General features: G+C 34.2%; 2 protein-coding genes across 2 annotated transcripts; both read right to left on the reverse strand.

Annotated features, from left to right (window-relative positions):
• Nucleotides 1-237: 237 nt before the first annotated feature.
• Nucleotides 238-7,569, reverse strand: LOC114316155 (putative aspartyl aminopeptidase). The gene is made up of 11 exons (XM_028262818.2): nucleotides 7,244-7,569; nucleotides 6,611-6,746; nucleotides 6,279-6,357; nucleotides 5,963-6,165; nucleotides 5,772-5,841; nucleotides 4,710-4,832; nucleotides 4,388-4,543; nucleotides 4,138-4,311; nucleotides 2,096-2,170; nucleotides 1,841-1,981; nucleotides 238-1,094 (listed from the first exon to the last, which is right to left on the reverse strand). The coding sequence occupies exons 1-11, from the start codon at nucleotides 7,332-7,334 to the stop codon at nucleotides 873-875; spliced, it is 1,470 nt and encodes a 489-aa protein (XP_028118619.2). The 5' UTR covers nucleotides 7,335-7,569; the 3' UTR covers nucleotides 238-872.
• An 804-nt stretch (nucleotides 7,570-8,373) lies between these two features.
• LOC114316145 (Transducin/WD40 repeat-like superfamily protein) lies at nucleotides 8,374-22,128 on the reverse strand. Its single transcript, XM_028262799.2, has 12 exons — nucleotides 21,846-22,128; nucleotides 21,632-21,750; nucleotides 17,783-17,812; nucleotides 17,542-17,678; nucleotides 14,173-14,352; nucleotides 14,014-14,077; nucleotides 13,356-13,463; nucleotides 12,302-12,455; nucleotides 11,467-11,556; nucleotides 10,826-10,881; nucleotides 10,539-10,596; nucleotides 8,374-8,972 (listed from the first exon to the last, which is right to left on the reverse strand). The coding sequence occupies exons 1-12, from the start codon at nucleotides 21,925-21,927 to the stop codon at nucleotides 8,776-8,778; spliced, it is 1,275 nt and encodes a 424-aa protein (XP_028118600.2). The 5' UTR covers nucleotides 21,928-22,128; the 3' UTR covers nucleotides 8,374-8,775.
• Between the last annotated feature and the right edge of the window lie 107 nt (nucleotides 22,129-22,235).

The raw sequence follows: 22,235 nt of genomic DNA on the forward strand, positions 1-22,235 counted from the left end.
TTCTAGTTAGAAAAAGGTAAAAGTTTCAACGTTACTCTGTTGTATGGTTTATCCTATCAGCAATGATGAATTGTGCCAGTTGGTTGACATTTTCATTGAAGCAATCAGCCGGCCGAACAACCAACATAAGCTTCAGGAAGGCTATTGTAAAAGAACCACATTGTTATATTTTATTGTGTTTAGATCTTAAATTTACAGAAAATGTTATAAACAGTAAAAGGGAAAAAGGCAAAAGAGTTTTTAAAAACATATACTTTATGCTCCATTTCTGTTTTTCCTCTTCAAATCAATGATTCAAACACAGCCTACACAAATTTATATCCCAAATGGTATTACAAGTTTACGTCCATGATTTTTATTGGAAAAAAGGTCAATCGATACAATATTCGTTATCAAGCTTTTCTTCACACACATGGTCTAGTTCCAACAGAAGATAATTGCTTCCACGGGCTCTAACAATATAGATGAACACCAAAAAACCAAGAAAAACCCACTTCAGAAGGACTTTCAGAGAATTAACTTTCAGTAGCATTATCCAAACACAGCCACTGCATCAAAGGTTCACCAATAGGACACTATTCCACCACCTGCACATATTTAAAGTTGGTTCATATCTGAAAATCCGCCCAGTAATGAAACAGCTCAAGATCAATCAATATCTATTTGACTTATTAGATGTAATTCTACTAGATTGCACCAAGTTCAACACAATTCAAACACAGACAAATAGCTCTCTAAGCACTGGTAGTCAACCCAGGAACCAAGTATGTTGTCAGAAATATACTTCAGCGGCTTTGATTGTAATCTAGATGTCCAAGGATTTGACGGAGGTACAAAGCACTAGCACTCTCAAGGAAATGAGGCACGGAGACCTAAATGTCCACCGTGATCTTGGCATCAAGATGAGAGAACTCTTGGAAGAAGGCCTTGAAATGCTCGTAGGAATGTTTAACGTCATCGACTGCACACATCTCTCTTATGCTGTGCATTGATAATTGAGGGGCCCCAACGTCAACTGTTCGAATCCCTGTACCACTTGCCAGAATTGGACCGATGGTTGAACCACAAGCCATGTCATTGCGAACCACAAAATCCTGCAATAAAAAAGACTGCTTAAAGTTCTGTGTATTCCAAACATCATTACTCTCATTTTGTGCCTTCGCTTCACTCCCTCATTAAGCTGACAATGACATGAATAAGTAATCAAAACTATCAGATATTCAAAAATAAAGAATGGCCATTTGAAGTATTTTTGTTCAACAGAGAACTAGAAGCAAGTTTATCCATATTAAGGAACGATATCATCCCAGTGAAATCTCCAAATGCAACAAATAAAATGAAATCTAAGAAACTACTTGTGTCTGACACCCTGTCCGATATGACACGACACTTGTTGAACACTTCTCAACAACTATCAAACACCACACATGTTTAAACATGTCTTATTTTAAATAAATTCTAAACTCAGACATGCTCCAGACACATAGGAAACACGTGTCTATTGCTTAGACACGTGTAAAAAGCATTACAAGTTTAAATAAAATAACTTATAATCCAACAATAAAATAAAAACAACGTAAATCTCTATGTATTCTTCCCCTTTAAACTTCAAATATTATCTTTCAATTAAATATCTATATAAATGACATAATAATTATTTATCCTTATTTATGCCATAAGAAATATATCAAACTATTTATTGTGTGCATCCCTCACGTGTAGTGTCCTATATTTTTTGAAAATTTCTATGTCATGTCATGTCACGTCTCCATGCTTATGCTTCTTAGAAATATCACACGATGCTCTGAAATTTTTCACAACCAAAATTTTAAAATCTGACCTGGACGGGAAGGTTATGCTGGATTGCAATCTCCCTAAATATGAAGGAAGTGATGGCATTGGTTGCATAGCGCTGATTTGCATTGTGTTTGATTACAAGCCCACCATGCAACTTGGGCTGATGATTATCTTCATGTTTATCCTGAGAAAAAAACACCATATCACTGCATTTATTGTAACCAAACCAAACCGCATTTATTGTATGAACAAAAAATACTACGTTCACATATAAATTCAGCATACAAGAAAAACATACCATATAATTAGGATGCAAAGCATGCGCCATGTCAGCAGATACAAGGAAACTCTTCTGGATTGCCTTCTCCAGCAACTGAATGGTAATTAACACAACGCAGAAATAATGAGTTGATCATAGTGATGAGGACATATTAAAAGTAAGCGTAAAGGAACATACATATGCCACTATAGTCAATCTACGGACACAACCAATAGCCCTTGCCAATTTTTCCATGCCAAACACAAGACTAACAATTCATGAAAGAAAAGATAATCTTGCAGAAATGAGACTCCCAATGAGGCCCTAGTGCTTCCACAGTTATCCTATTTCATTTATAAAGGAAGCCAAACTTCTATATCAAAATTAAAACAAAGAACATATTGGTTCTTTGTTGTTTACAATTTTAACAAAGTTGGTAGCCTCTGTGGCCCACTTCGCCATTCAATTTTTTACTTGCACGGACTGCATATGCACCCCTCTTGTCAAAATCATCAGAAGTTCGCAATTGATAGATTTTGCTCCGTTTTTTTTTTTCAATTACCCTGAATCTTGACAAGTTTGGTCGCCTACCATTACTCGGTTACAAAATCATTAACGGTTCTAGGACAGCACTCGAGACGTAGACTTAAATTGAGAAATATTTTGATTACCAAATCAAACCAAGCCTTAAGTCCCATCAAATGGGGTCGACTACATAAATCCTTTTTCTCCACTCGACTCTATCCAAGGCCATTTCGTTAGTCAAATTAAAGAGATTCATATTTCTATTTACTACACTAGTCCACGTCAATCTAGGTCTACCCTTCCCCTAACACTACCATCTACCGTCACTGTATCGCATCTCTTCACTACTGCCTCTGTTGATCTCCATTGTATATAACCAAACGATCTTAATTTATTCTCTTACAACTCATTTTCTATCGGTCCTACTACCCATTCTTGAATATACTCATTCTTAACTCTGTCTTTTCTAAACTTGCCACACATCACCTTAACATCACTCATCTTCTCTACATGTTGTTTCTTAGTTGCCCAACATTCCATCCCATGCAACATCGTTGGTCTAATAGTCGTTCTATAACTTTCCTTTTAGTTTAATGGATACTCATTTATCGCACAATACTCCAAATGCACTCCTCCACTTAGGCCACCCCGCCTTAATTCTGTGAACCACATCCACTGTCGTTGTGATAATCAATCCTAAATAACAAAAATGTTCACTCTTAGGTAGTTCTTGGTTCTCAATCTTCACTTCTCCTCTGTTCCCATTGTGACTGTGTTACTAAAATCAGAAATATTTTGATTGTTGACATTTATTTATTACAACAGAGATTGAAGCAAAGATTTGGACAATGCCAGCGAAACATTTTCTCAAATCATGAAACCAGAGCTGATATTGAACTAAAGAATCCACTGATCCCAGTGAGAAAGCAAAAGAGTGAAGTGAAGACAATTTCACATTATTTTACCACAAGAACAGTTGATTTTTGCATATAGTATTGGCATGACATAAATTGAAGTTAGCTTGAACTAGTCTCTGAAAGCACAGAACTTGCTGAAATGGAAGGAGAAAAGACAGGCTGATTGGTTTGCTCTTCATAGCCCTCTTTTTCTTTTTTCTTTTTTGAAGTGGAAAGATTGAAACCTAGGTGGACAACACATTTGCACGTTCATTTCCAAAACCATCTCAGAATCTCTGACAACACATCCTATTGTGGAAATATCAGCACAGACCTTGCTGAAATGGGGGGTAGGGAAGCTGATTGGAGGAATTTTTTTATTTTTTATTTATTTATTTTAATTTTTAAGTGCACATATTGAAACCAACATGGACAACACATTTGCAAGTTCATTTCCAATGACTTCTCAGAATCTAACGCATCCTACTGCGGAAATATCATAAGTTAATTGTCATAATTGTTTCTAGAGTTAGTTTGAAATGACAAATTCATGATAAAAAAATTTCATATAATAGTTCTAAATATGCATTTCGTAAATGAAACCATATTGCCAACTCCACTAAAACTAGAATGTAAAAATATAACTGGAGTTAGTACCACCTTCATATCGGAGCTGAAAGAACTTGTAATTCGTGACAGAGCATCCAACATTACAGGAGATCCAGCTCCCTGTGCTGAATCAGATCCAATCTCCTCATGATCAAACAAGGCAACCATCTTTACACCAGCCTCATCCTCAAGACAACTCTCAGAAGACGTAGCATCTATCAATGCCTGAAAGTTGTGTCCGCAAATGAATAGATTAGAATAAAATGCTGTTTTTCAAAAAAAATAAAATAATAACTCGTACCTTTAAAGAGCAAAATGAACTGCAGAGATTATCAAGTCTTCCTGAGAAAATAAATTCTTTTGTGGCACCGGCAATTATACTTGGTTGTGTATCGCATGCTTGCAACTCAAAATCACATATGTCATTTGGTTCACAATCAACCTGAGCTGCAAGAAGCTGGAAGAAAGCAAAAAAGGAACTCAAGAATCACAACCAGAAGATACCCATCTCTAATGACCAAGCTGAGATTCAAAATCTCTAACAAAAATTTTCAGCACAAACATTAGAAAGTAAAATCAAACAAGGAAAAAGCCCACAAGAAGCATTGAGCCACATAGTCTACCTGCAAAAGAAGAGAATGATGCTTTTTGTTGTCAGTGCTCAACTTTTCAGTAGACTTCTTTCCATCGGTTGAATCTCCACTTTCAACAGGACCATTCTCAGAAACCACTTTATTAAGCTCTGCCTGTCCAAATACATCAGTTTCAGTTAAGTGGATTGCATCTCTCTCTCTCTCTCTCTCTCTCTCTCTCTCTCTCTCTCTCTCTTTTTAAATTGAGCACTCAGCCTTTGTGATGCTTCCATGAATCAATATTGCATTGGCCCCATCAAATGAAGCCCTTGTCACTTCACAAAAATTACACGGCATGATTTCAACTACTGCGTTAGATGGTCAATTTAATAACATATTCTGGAATAAGTTTGATGAGGTGCCTTTTGCTGTTGACAATACAAAAAAAATTTGACCCTTGTTTGAATAATTTTTAAATTGTTGGCATGATAACATTTTGAGTACCAGAATTAGAAAAAGCATTTCTAACTTTTAATCTATTTGAGATTCAAGCTTAGTGATAGGCATAAATCAGCACTGTTAAGCAAAATATGTATTATAAGCTTAGAGCATTTGTTCTTGAACCAGGCTAATGCCCAACAATAATTCTTGTCAGAAATCCTGTTAAGCCAAATTGCCAGTCAAAGACTACCATAAGGGGCCACCATTGGCTTTTAAAGAAGCATAAGCAAAACAAATTGTAAAACTGGCAACTAATTGAACTCCAGTCTCTTGTTGTGAGGTGAACAAAAAAATAAAAAGATCTAGCTTATTTGCTCACGAAAGGTGTCCTGATCCCATACTAGCTAAGCGGAACACATGATACTTGAAATCAGGCCAATATTAAATTTTATCCTAGTCACTTTTTATTTGATATATTTTAATATTAGTTCCACTGTTAGTTCAAGAATTCACTGGACAAGTTTAAACTCAAATTTCCACTTTTTCATCTTTTCAAAGGAGCTATAAAAAGAATAAATGTGGTTAACATACACTACTTACCATATTTAGTTATGTGAGTAAGAATTTTTAAAATCATAAAGTACAAACTTAACTTGTTGATTCCAAAATTACCTTGATTGACGTAGCCAAGACTGGAAGAAGATGACTCTGTGTGTTCGCCTTAAATCCATCATTAACACCCCTGTTCAATAAATTGCAAGAAAGATATGTCATAAGCGAGTAGCAAGTGCTGTAGAATTCCCACAAACTAAATCACACATCAAACAACAAATGTAGGACTTACTATTATAGTAAGAATGTACCTGTCCAAGTGGATTGCCAAGGTTGGGATCCGCATTATGGGCTCGTCAATCCTAACTAGCCGATGCGAGTAGGAAACAGAACCATCTTTTCCTTCTCTCACTATCATCCTTCCAGCAACAGTTAAGTCACGATCAAACCATGTGTGCCATAAACCACCTCCATATGTTTGGACACCAACTTCCAAAAACCCACCTTTTGATACCTGAACCCGTCAAGATAAACTCAAAGACTGAATTTTGCCCACAAAGGTTTGCATTTTTTCAACTACACAATATGCCTCAAAGCATAGTATCAAAAACACAAATGCAGTATTACCTTTGAAACAGGCTTCAATTTCAAACAAGGACTGTCAGTATGAGCACCGATTATATGGAATCCGTTTCCAGCAACATATCTGAAGAAGAATCCAACAATGGCAGCCAATACACAATAACCCAATAAGGTATTGAAATTCATATAAAGGCTTGGTTATGTTGTTCGTAAAATGTGGTAAAATGAAGGAAATCATATTTTTAAATCAAGTATCATTGGACACCTGAAACCAGAACTCCATTCAACTAGGCCCAATACACAAGACTTAAAATTCCATTTTCGTTTGTTTTCTTCAAATTTCTCAGACCTCGTAGAAGATTAAGGCTAACACATACTTTTTACCAATTGCAAAAGCAACAATCGTAGAGTAGTTCCTTGTGAAGAAATACTTCTTTCCCGCTTGTAAACTCCAATCCTCTCTCTCTGAAACTTGCTCATATCCGGCACTGCTCAGTCGCTTCTTCACTTCATCTAAAAAGATTATTAAACAGAGCAAATAAACATCTACAGACTAATATTTCAATCAAAACAAAACCACATCCCTCCACAATTCCATTTGCTTAGTGCTGCAAACAGATGAAAAATAGTTTCAAACTCTTCTAAGTCAATCAAATACAACTGTTTTCTCAACATCAAAACTATATAAATTCGCAAGTTACTAGTTATATTTATTTGATTTTCCTCTTTACTGTTTCTCAGCAACCAAACAGAACTCAACGGTGATAGAAAAAAATAGGCCGAGTCTGAGAGAAACAGATGGAATAAACAGTTCCAAACTCTGCTCAAGCCAGCCAAAAAAAAAAATTGTCAATCTTGGGAGGAGGAGAACTGTTTTCTCAAGTTCAAAATCATATGAATTCGTAAATTTTTATAGATTTGTTTTGATTTTTCTCGTGTTTTCTGAGCAACCAAACAGAAGTGAACGATGATGATGATGATGATGATGATGATGAGAGAAAAACGATTACCGACGGCGTGAAAAGCCGTGGGAGAAGCGTTCAAGAAGGAGACTAGATCGGCGGCGACCGAGCTTCCTTGGCTCTGTTCCAGTTTCGCCATTGGAGGAGCTGTGATCGAGTGAGCCTCACTGTTAATTGGGTCCTCTCCTCTTCTCTCCGTGAATGCGTGAGATTTACAGCGCTTTGATTTTGATGAGATTGTTGCCCAATCTAGAATTTATTCTTCACTTTCACGATGTATGTACGGCTCTGATGATTCTCTAAAAATCCTTCCGGACCTCATTCATTTATGTATTTTATTTACAAGGAGACCCGTAAGCTATTGGACAAATATCAAATTAATTTCTTAAATTATAAAAATATATAAATAAATTTCATAAATTATTAAAAAGTATTATTTTGTCCCTTAAATTATAAAATTATACAAATTGGCTCTATAAATTATAAAAATGTACAAATTACATTAAGAAGGAATCAAAGTGGCACTTCACAATAATTTAGAGATCTATTTATATATTTTTATAGTTTAAGAAATAAAGTGATACTTCTTAATAGTTTAAAAAATTTATTTGTAATTCTGTGGCTCAAATGACTCAAAACACCCAAAACGATGTCGTTTTGAGTGCAAAACGACACAAAACGACGTCGTTTTGACAGTTTCAGGCCATTTGAGCCACAAAATTTGTGGCCGCCAAATATTTTCCTTTCTTAATAGTTTAAAAAATCTTCATGTAAATAACTTTTTTTTTGTTTTTCTTTTTAGTTCAATTTTTTTTTTTCTAAAACTTATTTTTCATGTTTACTTTCTATTTTTTTTTAGAAAAAAAAAAAAAAAAAAAAGGCCTAAAAGCAAGTGAAAGAGATAATCAACGAGAAGTGAATGTTGACAATCAAACATAATTGCCAATCACCAAAGGTGGTGAAAAGAGATTGTTGCTGGTTGCCGCCAATGGTGGGTGTTTGTCCACCATTTCGTTATTTGTATTGCACCAGTTTTGTAAAAATCAAATATCACCGAATAATTCTTCGTAAGAAATTTAAGCCCTAAGATAATTTCTATTTGTTATTTTTTCTGAGCAGATCTTATTACACATGAATCAGTTTCATCCAGTTTAAGCAAGCACTCCAGTCTTCACCAATTAGTTGTACAACTGCTTCTTGATAAATAGAATGAATGCAACATGTATCAAATTTGGAACAATAAAAGTGCTTTCCTAAGCAAATGCACAAATCCAATAGTTGAGACCACAATAATACAAAAACATTCATACAAGCCTTGATGCACCAACCTATTGAATTTTCAAGGGCATGGTTCACTATGTCATATTTGAACTGTAAACACCACGTAAATATCCAAATAAATAATATTAGATTGAGAAACTTCTCCAAAATTGCCATTCTTTTTCCAACAAGTACATGGCATACAGCGCTTGAATCAACCCTCCTCAGCTGGTATGCATTTCACGGTCAACATTCTTCGGGCTAGGGCTTTAGGGTTTGAATCAACCTGCCTTCTAAGCTGGTATGCATTTCCTGTAGATTTAAAGCACATCGACATCCTTGACTTCTAGATTTTTGCTTCTTTTCTTGGATTTTAGCTTCTTGCTTGCTTTGTGTCCTTTAGATGCCTTTTTCCGTTTCACAGGCAATGATTTTTCCTCTTCCTCATCCTCGTCTACTGTATCATGTACATCGTGTGCCTTGCTTGGAAGTAGAACTTCTGCAGAGGCAGCTAGTTCTGTTTGAGGGGGGGAAAAAAAGGATGTGAGAATGTCAGCTAGGGAAATTTTTGTGAAAACATCCCACCAAAAAGTTATTTTTCAAATTTTCAAAACTATTTCCCTATAAAAGTGAGAACATATGAAAGCAATGGCTGTTTTTTTTTATTTTGTTTTATTTTTTTTTTGCGTTGTTTTGTTTCCATAAACATGAAATATGAAAACGGAAACGAAAACACAATCAAACAAGTCCACTATTTCTTAACTAATCTCTAAAAATATATAAATACATATTATTCACTTGAAAAAAAAACATATTATTCACTTAACACACATCTTAACTACTTCATTGGAGTGTTCACTCTCTAAATTAAAAAGTACTTAACACACAAATTTCGGTTATGCTTTTATCACTTTTTTGTCAATTGACATACACTATATTACACAATTTTAATCATCTCACCGTGAATGCTCTAATGAATGAAGAATCCTTTCAGGGTAACTCAAAATAACATGATTTCGTTTTTCCACTAAAATAATTTAGGTGATGACTCTAACTATTGCAATGACCCCATTTACGTTCTCTAATAAGACTATTTGGTTGGAGGATTTGACGAGAGAAATGAAAAGGGAAAATGAAATGTAATCCCACTATTTGTTTGGTTATAATGAAAAGAAACTGAGAGAGAAATGCAATCCCACCTTTTATTTTTGAATTCACTTAGGCTCTTTTCTTTTTATATTTCCCAACTCAATCAAACATAGCTTGGAATTCAAATCCTATCAATTCTTTCTCCTTTTCTTTCTATTTCTATTTCCCTTTCCCTTTCCATTTCCCTCATCAAATCTTCCAACCAAGCACAGCCTAAAGGTTTTGTAAAATGCGTCCTTTTTCATATTTTTGTGGATGACATCATTTTAATAATAACTCTTAATGGAGGATATGGCAGTGTATAGAGATAGAGCCAACAGGGAAGATGGGTCCATGTACCTGATTGAAAGTGGTCAGGGCTTGGGCATGTTAAGTTGAGGTGTGTTGAGTACCAACTTTTAAAATAATCATCACCGTCGTACGGAGAACAGATTTGAAAAGTTTATCTCATGAGATTTAACATAGGAACACATTTGGGAAAACTGAACAAAATTCTACAGACAAGACGATCATCATTTAGCTCTGTGGCAGCTTGGCAATCATCAACACAAGGTTGAATCAGAAGATCAAGAATTCTGACTACAATGCAATTCTACTGCAAGAAAATAATCTAGCTAATGTGACTCTTACTGAAAATTGAATGAAACCTTTAATCTTCAATCTCACAAACTAACCCCTAATCCATTTTTTTTAACACCAGTATCTCTACATAACATGCACCTTCATGGCTGAAGCCCCAGGCAGAAAATCCTTCGCCTTACTAACCATAGTGATTTAAAGAGAACTAACAGAAGAAATTAAGGGTTGCTTTGGGAAGTGGCTATTTTAGTTGGCTTTTAGTTTTTTATCAAAATATGTGTAGAAAAGTAGAGAAAAGAGTTGACTTTTAGTAATGACTTTTTAGCTTTTTAAGATGCAACAAAGAAACACTGACCTTCACCGCTAAAATTAGAATCAAAAACAACATTTGTAAGATGCTGCTTCAAGAAAACCTGCATACAATTCAAATTTGTAGACAATCAACAATTTTTGAAAGGCATGAACTCAGAAAAGTAGTAACAGCAAGGTGCTTGGGGGAAAAGTCAAGTTCCAACAAAACAATTAGTACCAAAAAAAATATTTTTTAAAAAAAAATCCAAAAGAAACAATCTAGGCAAATACACAATTATAACAATTAGAGACTCAGTTTTCAATAACAATAACAAAAGTCTGATAACATACCGCAGAAAGAAGTTGCCGTGACTCAACATCCCATAAGCGCAAATAGCTATCTAGTCCTAGAGAAAAAGTCAAGTTCTCACTTCAGTGGTTGCAGGAGCAAATTAGCATCTTAAAATAAAATACACACACATAAAATGCATCTAACCTAAAAGAGGGAGACAAAATGTTCAATCATTGGAATCATACAAAATAAGATGTTGATTTTCAATCAAAAATTAAGGCTAAGTTTGGCATAACTTAAATAATACAAAAAGTTAAAAAGTCACTATCCTATTTAAGTCACATCATCTTATTTAAATCACATCATCTTTCTAACACATCACATCAAACCCAACCAATAAGTCAAAAAGTGCACTTTTTTAAAACATCCCAAACCAACCCTAAATATAAAGAAGTAACTTGGAAAAAAATTGTAGTAAAAAGGGTCAGATTTATATGTAACAAACATGAGTTTTCAATTCTAGCTTCAGTCATACTGACCAACTTGCCATTCAGCATGAAAAGAGCACCAATACAAAAAAATACTTCAACGCAACCACCCCCCCCCCCCCCCCCCCCCCCCACCCCCCTTCCTTCAAAAAACAAGAATAGAACACAAAGTATTTCAGTTGTGATTTTAGAAATCCCAAACATTTACTCACCGCATGAGGCTAACACTGGGAGCTCTGGGTGCCTGGCAATGGACCTTATACTTCCAGAACATTTCCCCAAAAAGCAACCTAAAAGTTTCCCTGTAATACTCAGAAAAGAGTTGCTTAGTCGTTGTCACAAATCAAAATCGTCTCCTGGGAGACATGGCAAGCGTTTCACACCACCCAAAATATTCAATCAATCAAAACAAGCTTGAGTGATACAAAGAGACCATAGCTGTTGTAAGAACATTATACATGTCAAATATGGAGTGCAATGAAAAATGTAAAGCAAAAACTTAAAATCAAAATTAAAAATTTTAATCAGCTACCAAGCTTACAAATACAACTTACAAGATTGGTTGCAATAGAAATCATTCAGCCACATTTCCATACAAAAGAGAACTAGTTCTGTATTATTGAGGACCAATAATAGACCATGACTATGGTCCAATATCCAAAAACCAAAATAGTAAAAGGATGGACTCGTTTGGGAACAAATTATTTTATTAACTTTTTGGCTTTTTACGAAAAGGTGTGCAGAAAAGTAGAGAGAGCAATGTGACAACTTATAGTAACTTTTTGACTTTTTAGCTAAAATGTTAGTCCCCAAACGAGGCCGCATCATCCTCTCATCTTGCTCAACACGACATAAATTTATACATACCCAACAACATCAATTTTGAGATTTCAATTCATTATCTATGGCCATCAGTTATCAGCCAGCCTGATGTCACTTATTCATTTAAACAATGGCAAATCTGCCACATCCCCAATTTAAGGGGAGCTTCTTAAAACAGTTGCAAAATCAAATAATTGAAACTGCATGTTCAAAAAATGAATGTACCTGTCCGCAGGTCAACAGAAGCAAGGTCGCCAGACCCATTTCCAATATATATGGTATTACCATCTAGATCTTCAGCTACCGCTTTAATTGGGGACTCCCGAAAATCAAATGATAGAACAGGTCTTCTCTGAGCAGAAATATCATAGAGGCGCACCTGTTCAAGATAATCCAGAGAAAAAGTTGCCAAGTCAGTAAGAAAAACTTCCCTGATGTAGCCAAAGTTCCTTTGATTCCTCTGTTCTTTGTCAGGCTAAATAACATATGCTTTATGTTAACAAACTAACTCAATAAACAACAAACTGATGGTCTGACACTCTCTTACCACACTACGAACAAGGAAATTTTCCAAGAGATCAATAAAATTGCTCTATCCCTCCCTCCCTCCCTCTCTATATATATTGACATATGTATCTTTTAAAGTATCCATCACCTGTGATTATTTCATCTTCACTGAAGTTAAACACGAGAAATCCAGATCGAGCACCACTGGCTAAATGTACATTAAGAATGTCTCGTGGAATATTCCTACAAGCCAATACAGTCATCTCCAGAGACCAATACAATTTCATAAAGCACATTTGTTCATTAGTTTTTGGACGAAGGATCAATCCAGTTCCAACATCTATCAACAATTAAATTGTGCATAAAAATGTAATGCCCACAATTTTTTTTAATGAAGATACTAAGGATATTATCAGGAACCATATCTAACATGTTAATAAACTGTCAACATCATTGTCAATTATTTAGGGGCATATATACATGTATCTGTGCCAATCTAGGTGATACAAAGTTGGCACACCATAGAACATCAGTTCATGCAAGTATAATATGAAAATTTCTCTGGTGGGATGACAGCCATTTAAGTAAAGATCAGCCAACAAGAAGCAAGCAAGTAGAACTGAGGAAAAACCAAATTTCAAACTGATTGTCAATGGATAAACAGTGAATTTTTACTTTATAGGTTGGCAGATTGCCAACACAAAGTACGTTCTCAAGACACCATTGAAATTTAGGAGATAAACGTAAAATAGGAATTTTGGTGAAATGTTACCTGATGGCTGTTGGTGCCAGCCGCGAATTTACGGTGATCTTCCTTGCTTAAAAATGTTGCACATGTAAACCATGATGGAGTGAATATACCAAGACTGTTTTTAGCAGGCTGCACAAAATCATATATAATAAATAAAATCCCTGGCCTCGTGTTTCATAAAACATTAATAACCTAACAATTTACATTTTGGAACACACATTTCAAAACAGAAACATGTTACACTTTCATTCCAAAATGGTAAATTTAGCAATCCAAATATTTATTACCTCAGGAGGATAAAAAATAAAAAAATGAAAAAAGTCAAATGTAATGAATTAAGATCTAAAGAAAGTGGGGGTTTGGGAAGACAAAATGTTTATACATAAATAAATAAATAAAAAGAGAAGCCTCAATGCTCTTAGAAATGTGTTTTTATTAGATTAATTTGAAAATTAACATGATACATTTTATTAGATATCTAATTGTTGAAAGAAAATTGCTCACATTTAGAAATACCTTAAAATTTTATTAGTGTGATACATACAAGTGTTGTTCCTATTCCTCATATCGGAACAAACTGTGTTCCAGCCTCCAGGTAACATACCCTCAGCCAATTGCTTGAGGATTATAAATATTTGTTCATCACAATAACATTAGAGAATAGAATAAAAGAGCTCACAGATTTTGCATTCCAGATTTTAGTGCATGTGTCAAGATCCCACACATTAACTTCAACTCCCTTCCTGAATTGGAAAAACAAGAAAATTATCATCCCTCATGTCATTTATAAAACCACTAGCAAGCATGTGTTAAACAGCCACGAGACATAGAAACTCACCCTCCAAATAAAGCATGGTTTTCGTTGCCATCCACTTTTGAACACAAAATATTACCAGTAGCACATATGTTCCATGCTGTTGGAGGAACACTAGAGATAGAATCCTGTGGCGATTTGGGAATCTCAACAGACCTCATGCTTGCATGTCCTTTCATTGTGCATGTAAGTAAGGTGCATGACCTAATTCAAGACATGAGGATGGATAAGAAGATACCAACAACAATCAACATGAATTGTGCTACATTATAGTGGATGAAGATATACGTATCCAAATTACAGCAAATTACTTAAAATGCATGATAAGATAGCACAAAGGAGAGATTCCTTGTATATGAAACCCACTAGCAAGTGGTCCAATGGGTACAAAGATCTTGTAGCCTGATAATAAGAAATAAGTACAAGAAACAGAATGGATATTTTGCAGCCTCATTTAATCTAAACTACAGTAAACATACAATCACATGTAAAACATTCAGTAAAAAGAAAAACTTAAATCCAAAATGCCCTTTTTATGTATGATTTCATGCGTTCATAGCAGTGTTGGTGAAGCATTAGGTACACTTAAAGGCAAAGGCCTCCTGGAGCCTAGGCACAAGGGCAACCGTGTCTGACTGAAATAAAGAATACATTTTTCAAAAAATAATGCATAACAAGAAAGGATTCATAATATATAATTAAAAAAAAAGTTTAAAACATCAAATAAAACTATATTTATCCTTTTAACTAAAATGATTGGAGTTTCATGCAATTGTAAAAAGGTTGTATGTGACGAGTTGAATCAAATTGAATTTATACTTTAATCTCAGTTGGGGATTTATATTAAATTATTAAACTCCATTCATTTTAGACCTAATTGATTGAATTGTGACCCGTTAGTAACCATGAAATATTGTTGTAGTTTTATTATTATTATTTCATTACCATAAAAGAGTTGTGAATATTTATGGTGTGTACCATTAAACGAAATATATTTTGTGGTGAGAAAATATTATATTTACTTTTGTCATTAAAGATGTTGAAATATATTTTTAAATTGATATATATATATATAGGTGTATATATATATGGTTAGATATTTGTTTATAATATATATATAAAAAAGTGACCAAATAGGATATTTTGTTCAACTTTGAGTTCTTGCCGTGAGGAGAAAAAGAGAAAAAGGGTTCCAATGTTGGTTTTTCATGGGTTTGATCTAGTGTAAGTCATTTTTGACCCCTAGTGCTTTGGATCAAAATGTAGAGCGCGGAAAAGGCATCATTTGGCTCCGAGCAGATTTAGTTTTTGTTGCCAAAAATTTTGAAAGCTTCTTGGCTTGAGGTAGGGATTTTTCCTACACTTCTTTATGCACTTTTACTTAATCATATGGAGCTTAGAGTTGTATATAATTTAATTAGAATTTTTGAAAAATTTGTGATTTATTTCTTAAAAAGAGAAATTTTGAGAAAAATAAGGAGCTGATACCCAAATTGCAAAAGTTTAAACTTGGAATATGTTGGTAAGGTTATGAAAGAGCTATGTTTTAAATTTGAACAAAAACAGACTTCGACTCGATCGGTTTTGAAATTTTACCGGTTTGCGACCAAAAGAGCATTTTTAAATAAAATAAAGGAATTATGTTTAACTTTTGGGGCTTTTGATCAAAATAGGATATCATAGTTGAATAATGCTTGGAGAATGAGTTTGGAAAGAAAATGATATTTTCTTGCGCATTAACGGTATTATTTTGCTTAATGTATCTGTTGGTATAAAACCAACACGGTTAGAAATGGACCTTGAGAGGTTACCGGACGTGATTGTGATATGAAAACTAGTGTAGTTGTTCATATTTGATGAGATGCGGAATAGATTGTATTTATCGAAATTTTTGGAATTTAATTGTTTAAATATCCGTTTAGAAATATCTATTTTGGGCTATCGGTGGAAGATAGCCATGATTGTTGTAGAAATGCATGAGGCTTGGGTAAATTGAACCGCATTCCTCATTTGTTGCATTGAACATTGCATTATATTCATTTCATTGGAAATATATCTGTTTTTGAGAAATGTTTGGAAATGTATCTGTTTGCGAAAAGATGAACACTTGGTGAATCTGGGTAGGGGGTGCAGAACCGCGCGGTTAGGTGTTGAGCCTCCCAGTTTACTGGTAAAAATGACGGTGGTAGTGCATTAGGGCCCACTTGCAGACACTCACCTAGAGATTCACAGAGCTTGTATTCATGTAACAGATATGGTTTAAAATGAAAATGGTTTCATATCGGTTGTTGCATCTCAGCATTGCATGCTTTATAGAAAGAGAGATAAATTGTTTTATCATGAGCATGGCATGAGCATACTCCTCTTTAGTCTTGTCATGATCCATATGTTATGTAGTATATCTCTACTGGGCTGTGACTCACCCTATAAGGGAAACCATTTCAGGTACAGGTGATATGCCTCCGCCAAGGCACTGATTTGGGAGGACTCAGAGTTGAGGCTCCATTTTTGTTTTATGGTTATTTATTGAATATAAGCCCAAGGCTATATCTGTGTTGAGTTGAAACTCCATTTTGTGTAACCAAGAATGTTCTTGGATAAATTTGAAAGCCTGTAGGACACTTACTATCTGTTTGGCTTCCATTTCATACTTGTTATAAAATGCATGCTTGGGATTGGAACTGGGGCATTGAAATGTGAACAACATGTATTTGGCATTTGGAATTTAATGGTAATGGATGTATAGAATAGTTAGCTATATATATGTGTTTGTCTATCCGGTGGGTTTTGTTGCATAAATAGATATATCCTGCCCAATTTTCGGGGCGTTACATTGTAGGTGCAACTTTAACATAGGCTTGTTCAATTTCTTAAATTTCTATGAATTAGATTTGAGAATAATTATTAATTATTAATGGATAACACGACAATCAAGTGACCATCTAATCATATAACATATTAAATAAGTTCTCTTCATATAACAATCAAGTGACAATCAAGAGCCTATTCAATACTATTATATTTAAAGGTTAAAAAGTAATAAATTAATTTTTTTAAACATAAATTTAAAAAGAAAAACATAAGTTTCAGAAAAAACTTTTGTAATTGTGCTGTGCTTTAACTACTAAAAGCGCTTCTGTTGTTGCACTTTAGGTTAACACTAATTCATAGGGATAGGTCTTGACTCAAATGATTTAAGGAAAAAGTAAATGACAAAAGATTATGGTATTAGCGGCGTTAAGACTAACACAATCTGTTTTTAAAACATAATTGGGCTCAAATTGACAGATTATGGTGTCCTTGTTTAGTTTCATAAGCCATTCAAATTCAAATTTAGAAGCTCTTGTCCATGCAATTTACAGAAAATCCATAAAATCAAGCTCAGATCTATACCTGGATGATAACTCCAATCTCTGTTTTTTAAGCATATGCAAACCAACAATGGCATTATCCTCAGGCAGTAGATCATCAGAAGTAATATTGGTAATGGAAACACGAACATCTCCATTTAGAGGATTAATCACCTCAATCTGTGCAGAATATCAAGCATGTTAAAACAGGCACAGCTATCTCAAGCCAAGAATTGAAAACTCAGATGGGCTACAGATAATCATGATCCAGAGGAAGAACTCACCAAACCATTTTTCCTTGCAACAGCTAATAGCTGCAACAAATATAAGAAATAAAAAATGGTCAAATTTTCAATATATATAAGTTAACATATATCAACAGTTGTTTAGGAACCATGTACACCTCAAGAGGATAAATGATCCATGCAAAATGTTAAAGAGGGATTTCAATCTGAGACACAACAATTCTTATAGGCAGGGATGTGATTATAGAGGAAATTGAATAGATTTTTTTTCCTTATCAGCAAAATTCAAGAGACTTTTCCTCATTGAAAAACGACAAAGCTCTGTGGCTTGACAGGTTTAATGCACCATTTATAAGACAACTTGCCAAAGAACACGGGAAGAGCTACGACTTCTTTGATACAAATAAGCTTTTAGGAGAAATTAATGCCTACATCTATAACACTTGTACCGACCATGCAATGTCCAAATATGATGGAGCCTATCTCATGTTGCAATATTTTTTATAAGTGCTTTGCCAAAATCCTTGCTAAGAGAAACAAGATCAATCCCCAATGGAATCATTATTCAAATCTGATTTTGTTCCTGGATGAATTATTAATGATAACATTTTACTAACCCAAGAAGTAGTAATTAGCAAGGAACTTTCATAGGGGCAATGGTCTGCCAAGATGTGCTATAAAAATAAATCTTAAGAAAGCATATGATACAATGTCATGGGATTGTGCTATAAAACTACCACAGAAGTGTCAATTTTCTTCAAATGTAATGAGCTGGATCAAAATGTGTCACCAGTCGATGGCTTTCTTAGCAATTAATGGAGATTAACTACATATGTTAAGGGTGGAAGAGATCTACGGCAGCGTAATGCTATGTCTTATATTTGTTCGTCATGGTTATGGAGGTTCTCACAGCCTGTTCAGTCATACTTCAATTTCGATCCAGATGTGCAGCCATTAATCTTATACATGTATGTTTTGCTAATAACTTTTTCTTTTATTTTTTATTTTTTGCCATGGGAATGCTAATTCAATGGCAACATTTAATGAAGTTTTTAAAGAGTTTGAGATCATCACGGGTTTGAAAAGAGCAGAAAAGCCTGATATTTTAGTTTGTTGTGATATGAAGCGGGAACATTTCTGATAAAATATTTGGGAGTTCCTCTAATAACACCAAACCTTTCACATGAGGACTGTAGGCATAAAACGGAACAAAACAAGTATTACACCTATCTTATCTAACAAAAAAATGGCCCTATGCTTCATGAAGATGACTCTAATGATGATTTCACTTGACATAATTGGATGGAAAATATGGGTGCTGCATGATAATGCACAAAATGTTTGTCAAAATTGAAAGGGAAAAAAAATATTGTCAAATTGAAAAGAAAAAAATGGCCAAGGATCCCATTTTCAGATAAAAATTTCCACAGAAAAGAAAAATCAGCCATAATTGAATTTAAATGTTAATTTAACTACAAGACATGGGATAGTTTATTAAGCTCCTTCCGTTTTGCGCTTCTGGGAAAACAAATTGTTACTAGACATCCAAAATTATTTCATCCCAGAGTAAATTTACACTCCAAAAAATTCTCTTTGGTTGTGTTCTCATTTTTTATTTTTTATTTTTTGTGTTTTCTGAAACAAAACAATGAAAATTCCAGAAACACCCATCGTGTCTACATTGTTCCCTTTCTTTTTTTTCTTTTCTTTTAAGAAAACTACTTTTGGTATTTCCTAAAAAGTTGTTTTTAAAAAATAAAAATTCTGAAAACCCTTTTCAAAAAAGGTTCACTAAACAAGTATTATGTGTTCTGGAAAATGAAACTAAAAAACAGAAAAATAAAAACACAACCAAACAGGCCCGAAGGTTTTCAAGTTACAAGTTAGAACGCTAGAAAACAACACAAAAACATAAGGAAGAAATGTGATAGAACAAGTTTTTAATTAAAAACATATAATAAGATCAAAAAAGGCAATAGCATTGAAAACACATGAATTAGCTGCAATGTTCAGTAACTGTTAACAAATTGCAGAACACAAGTACAAATTCGATTCAAATTGGAACAAAAAATTGCAACATACAGGGTCCGATTTACAGTCATCAACCAAACAACCCTGAAGGTTTTCCAAGTCACAATAGTAGAAAGCAACGCAGAAACATATGTTAAAATTGTGCTAGAACTGTAAAATGGTAAATAAATGGGTAAATTCCAAATACACCCCCTGAGGTTTTATTAAAATACAAATCGCCTCCTGTGATTTTGAAAATTACATTCCACCCCCTGAGGTTTCTAATTTCATAACAAATTGTCCCTTTTATTAATAAATCATTAAATCAATTAACAGTTTTTAATGATGTTAAAAATGTGTTTCAATTAATAATTTAGGTAATTTTATTATTGTATAGGAGAGCAATTATGAATTTTATTTTTTCAGTTAATTCTATTAAATAAAAAATTCTAATAAGGGGTATTTGTAATTTTCAAACCACAATGGCTAATCTGTATTTTAAACAAACCTCAAGGGGTTATTTGTAATTTATCCAAAATAAATTTTAATGGGCAAATTTCACTTTACCTCCCTTACGCTTTTTCCCATGTGCTAATCCACCCCATCTCATAGGGCCCGTTTGTTTTGGGAGATAGAATGGAGGGGATTGATAGTGAGGGGATTAATAGTGAGGGGATTGTTAGTGAGGGGATTGATAGTGAGGGGATTAATAGTGAGGGGATTGATAGTGAGGGGATTAATAATGAGGAATTGTTAAATTATTTTTATATAAAATAATAAAACAAATAAAAAAATATAAAAAATTAAACATTATATTTAAAAAAAAATTCCCAATATATAAAAAATAAAAAAATTTCTAATCCCCTCACTATTTTCTAATACCATCTCTACCTCCTCCTTACCAATCCCCCTTCCAAGGGTATTAGCAATACCAAGGGACTAATAGTCCCAACCCTTTCTCTGCAAACAAACAGGGACTTTAGTAATACTTTGGTATTACTAGTCCCAATACCCTCCCTATAGCCCAAAACAAACGGGGCCTTAAAAATAACCGCATAACCCCTTTATGGTTTGTGAACTGAAGTGCACCGTTAAATATTCTGTACAACTTAACAAGTGTGAAACACGTGCCAAACATAAAAGATTATATGCTCATTTTCAAATTTGAAGAGCGTAAATCGCACATGAAATAAAGTACAGGAATTACAAAGCATTTTGCCTCCCAAACAAATGACGAAAATATCCATAGTTCACATACTTAGATTAGTTATATAAAGCGATATTTTAATCTTTTTCATTAAATCATTATCAAGCCTAACAGTGCACTTCAATCTACAAAGGGTTATTCTATTCACATATCACAAGAAATCTCAGTACACAATTTTTGTTTTGTTCAGGTATAAACTTTTGAACAAAAGGCAAATGTTCGGACATAAACTGATGAACAAAAATAAATTGTTTAAATATATATTCCGTTCAACTGTTTATGTCTGAACAATTGCTTTTGTTCACAAATTTATATCTAAATATTTGACTTTTGTTTCAAAATTTATATATTCAAACGATATAAATAGTGTGTACTAAGATTTTCTGTGGTGTGTAACACAAGGGAGCTATGTGGTTATTTCCAAATGAGATAAGTAATCTACACATAGGCCAAACCACAACGGACACAACGGGTAGAGTGAAATTTGCCCATGCCAATTTTAATTAAAAACATAGAGCAAAGCAGACCAAGAAACCGACTGTGGTTCAATAAGATGAAAAGCAATAAAATTGAAAACACATGAATTAGCTGCAATGTTCGTTAACTGTTAACAAAATTGAAGAAGACAAGTATAAATTGGACTGAAATAAGAAGATGAATTTGAAACATACAGGGTCAGATTTAGAGTCATCAATTGAAGCGGCAAGAACGCATCTCGATGAGTCAGGGTCGCCCCATCTCTCAACCGCCTTCGCAACACCACCACCTTGCTTACTAGAAGTTTCAATAACTATAATCAAGAAAACCATGAGATTACTAACATACATACGTATATAGCCGCTGGTGTATATATATATAATGGAGTTGAATTGATTAGATATTCACCTTTAACAAGACCAAGCACATCGAAAGTTAGGGCTCGAAGAGGGGGGCAACCAGGGCACTCCAATGTCGTCGTACGTGGCATCTTCAACGGAGCGTATATAGGTAACTATATATGTATATATATATAGAGAGAGAGAGAGAGGGGTTCGCGCAGTTGCTGTTGATGAACAGACGAGATATGCAGAGGGAGTGAAAGAGAAAGGATGCGGCGGGAATGGAGTAACCAGGGTTCAAGCAATTTTTCAGAACCTAAATGTTAAAGGAAACTTGCCCCTTAGAGCATCTCCAAGGATAGTTAAACAAGGCTTCTTAGGTATTTTAGTCAATGTAAATCTAATTTTGAGCTTTAATGGATTAGTTATTAGGCTAGTCACTTTACCATTTTATTTT

This window comes from Camellia sinensis, chromosome 4 (genome assembly GCF_055761805.1).
Source record: "Camellia sinensis isolate YWXY chromosome 4, ASM5576180v1, whole genome shotgun sequence".
In the NCBI taxonomy this organism is placed as follows: Eukaryota; Viridiplantae; Streptophyta; class Magnoliopsida; order Ericales; family Theaceae; genus Camellia; species Camellia sinensis.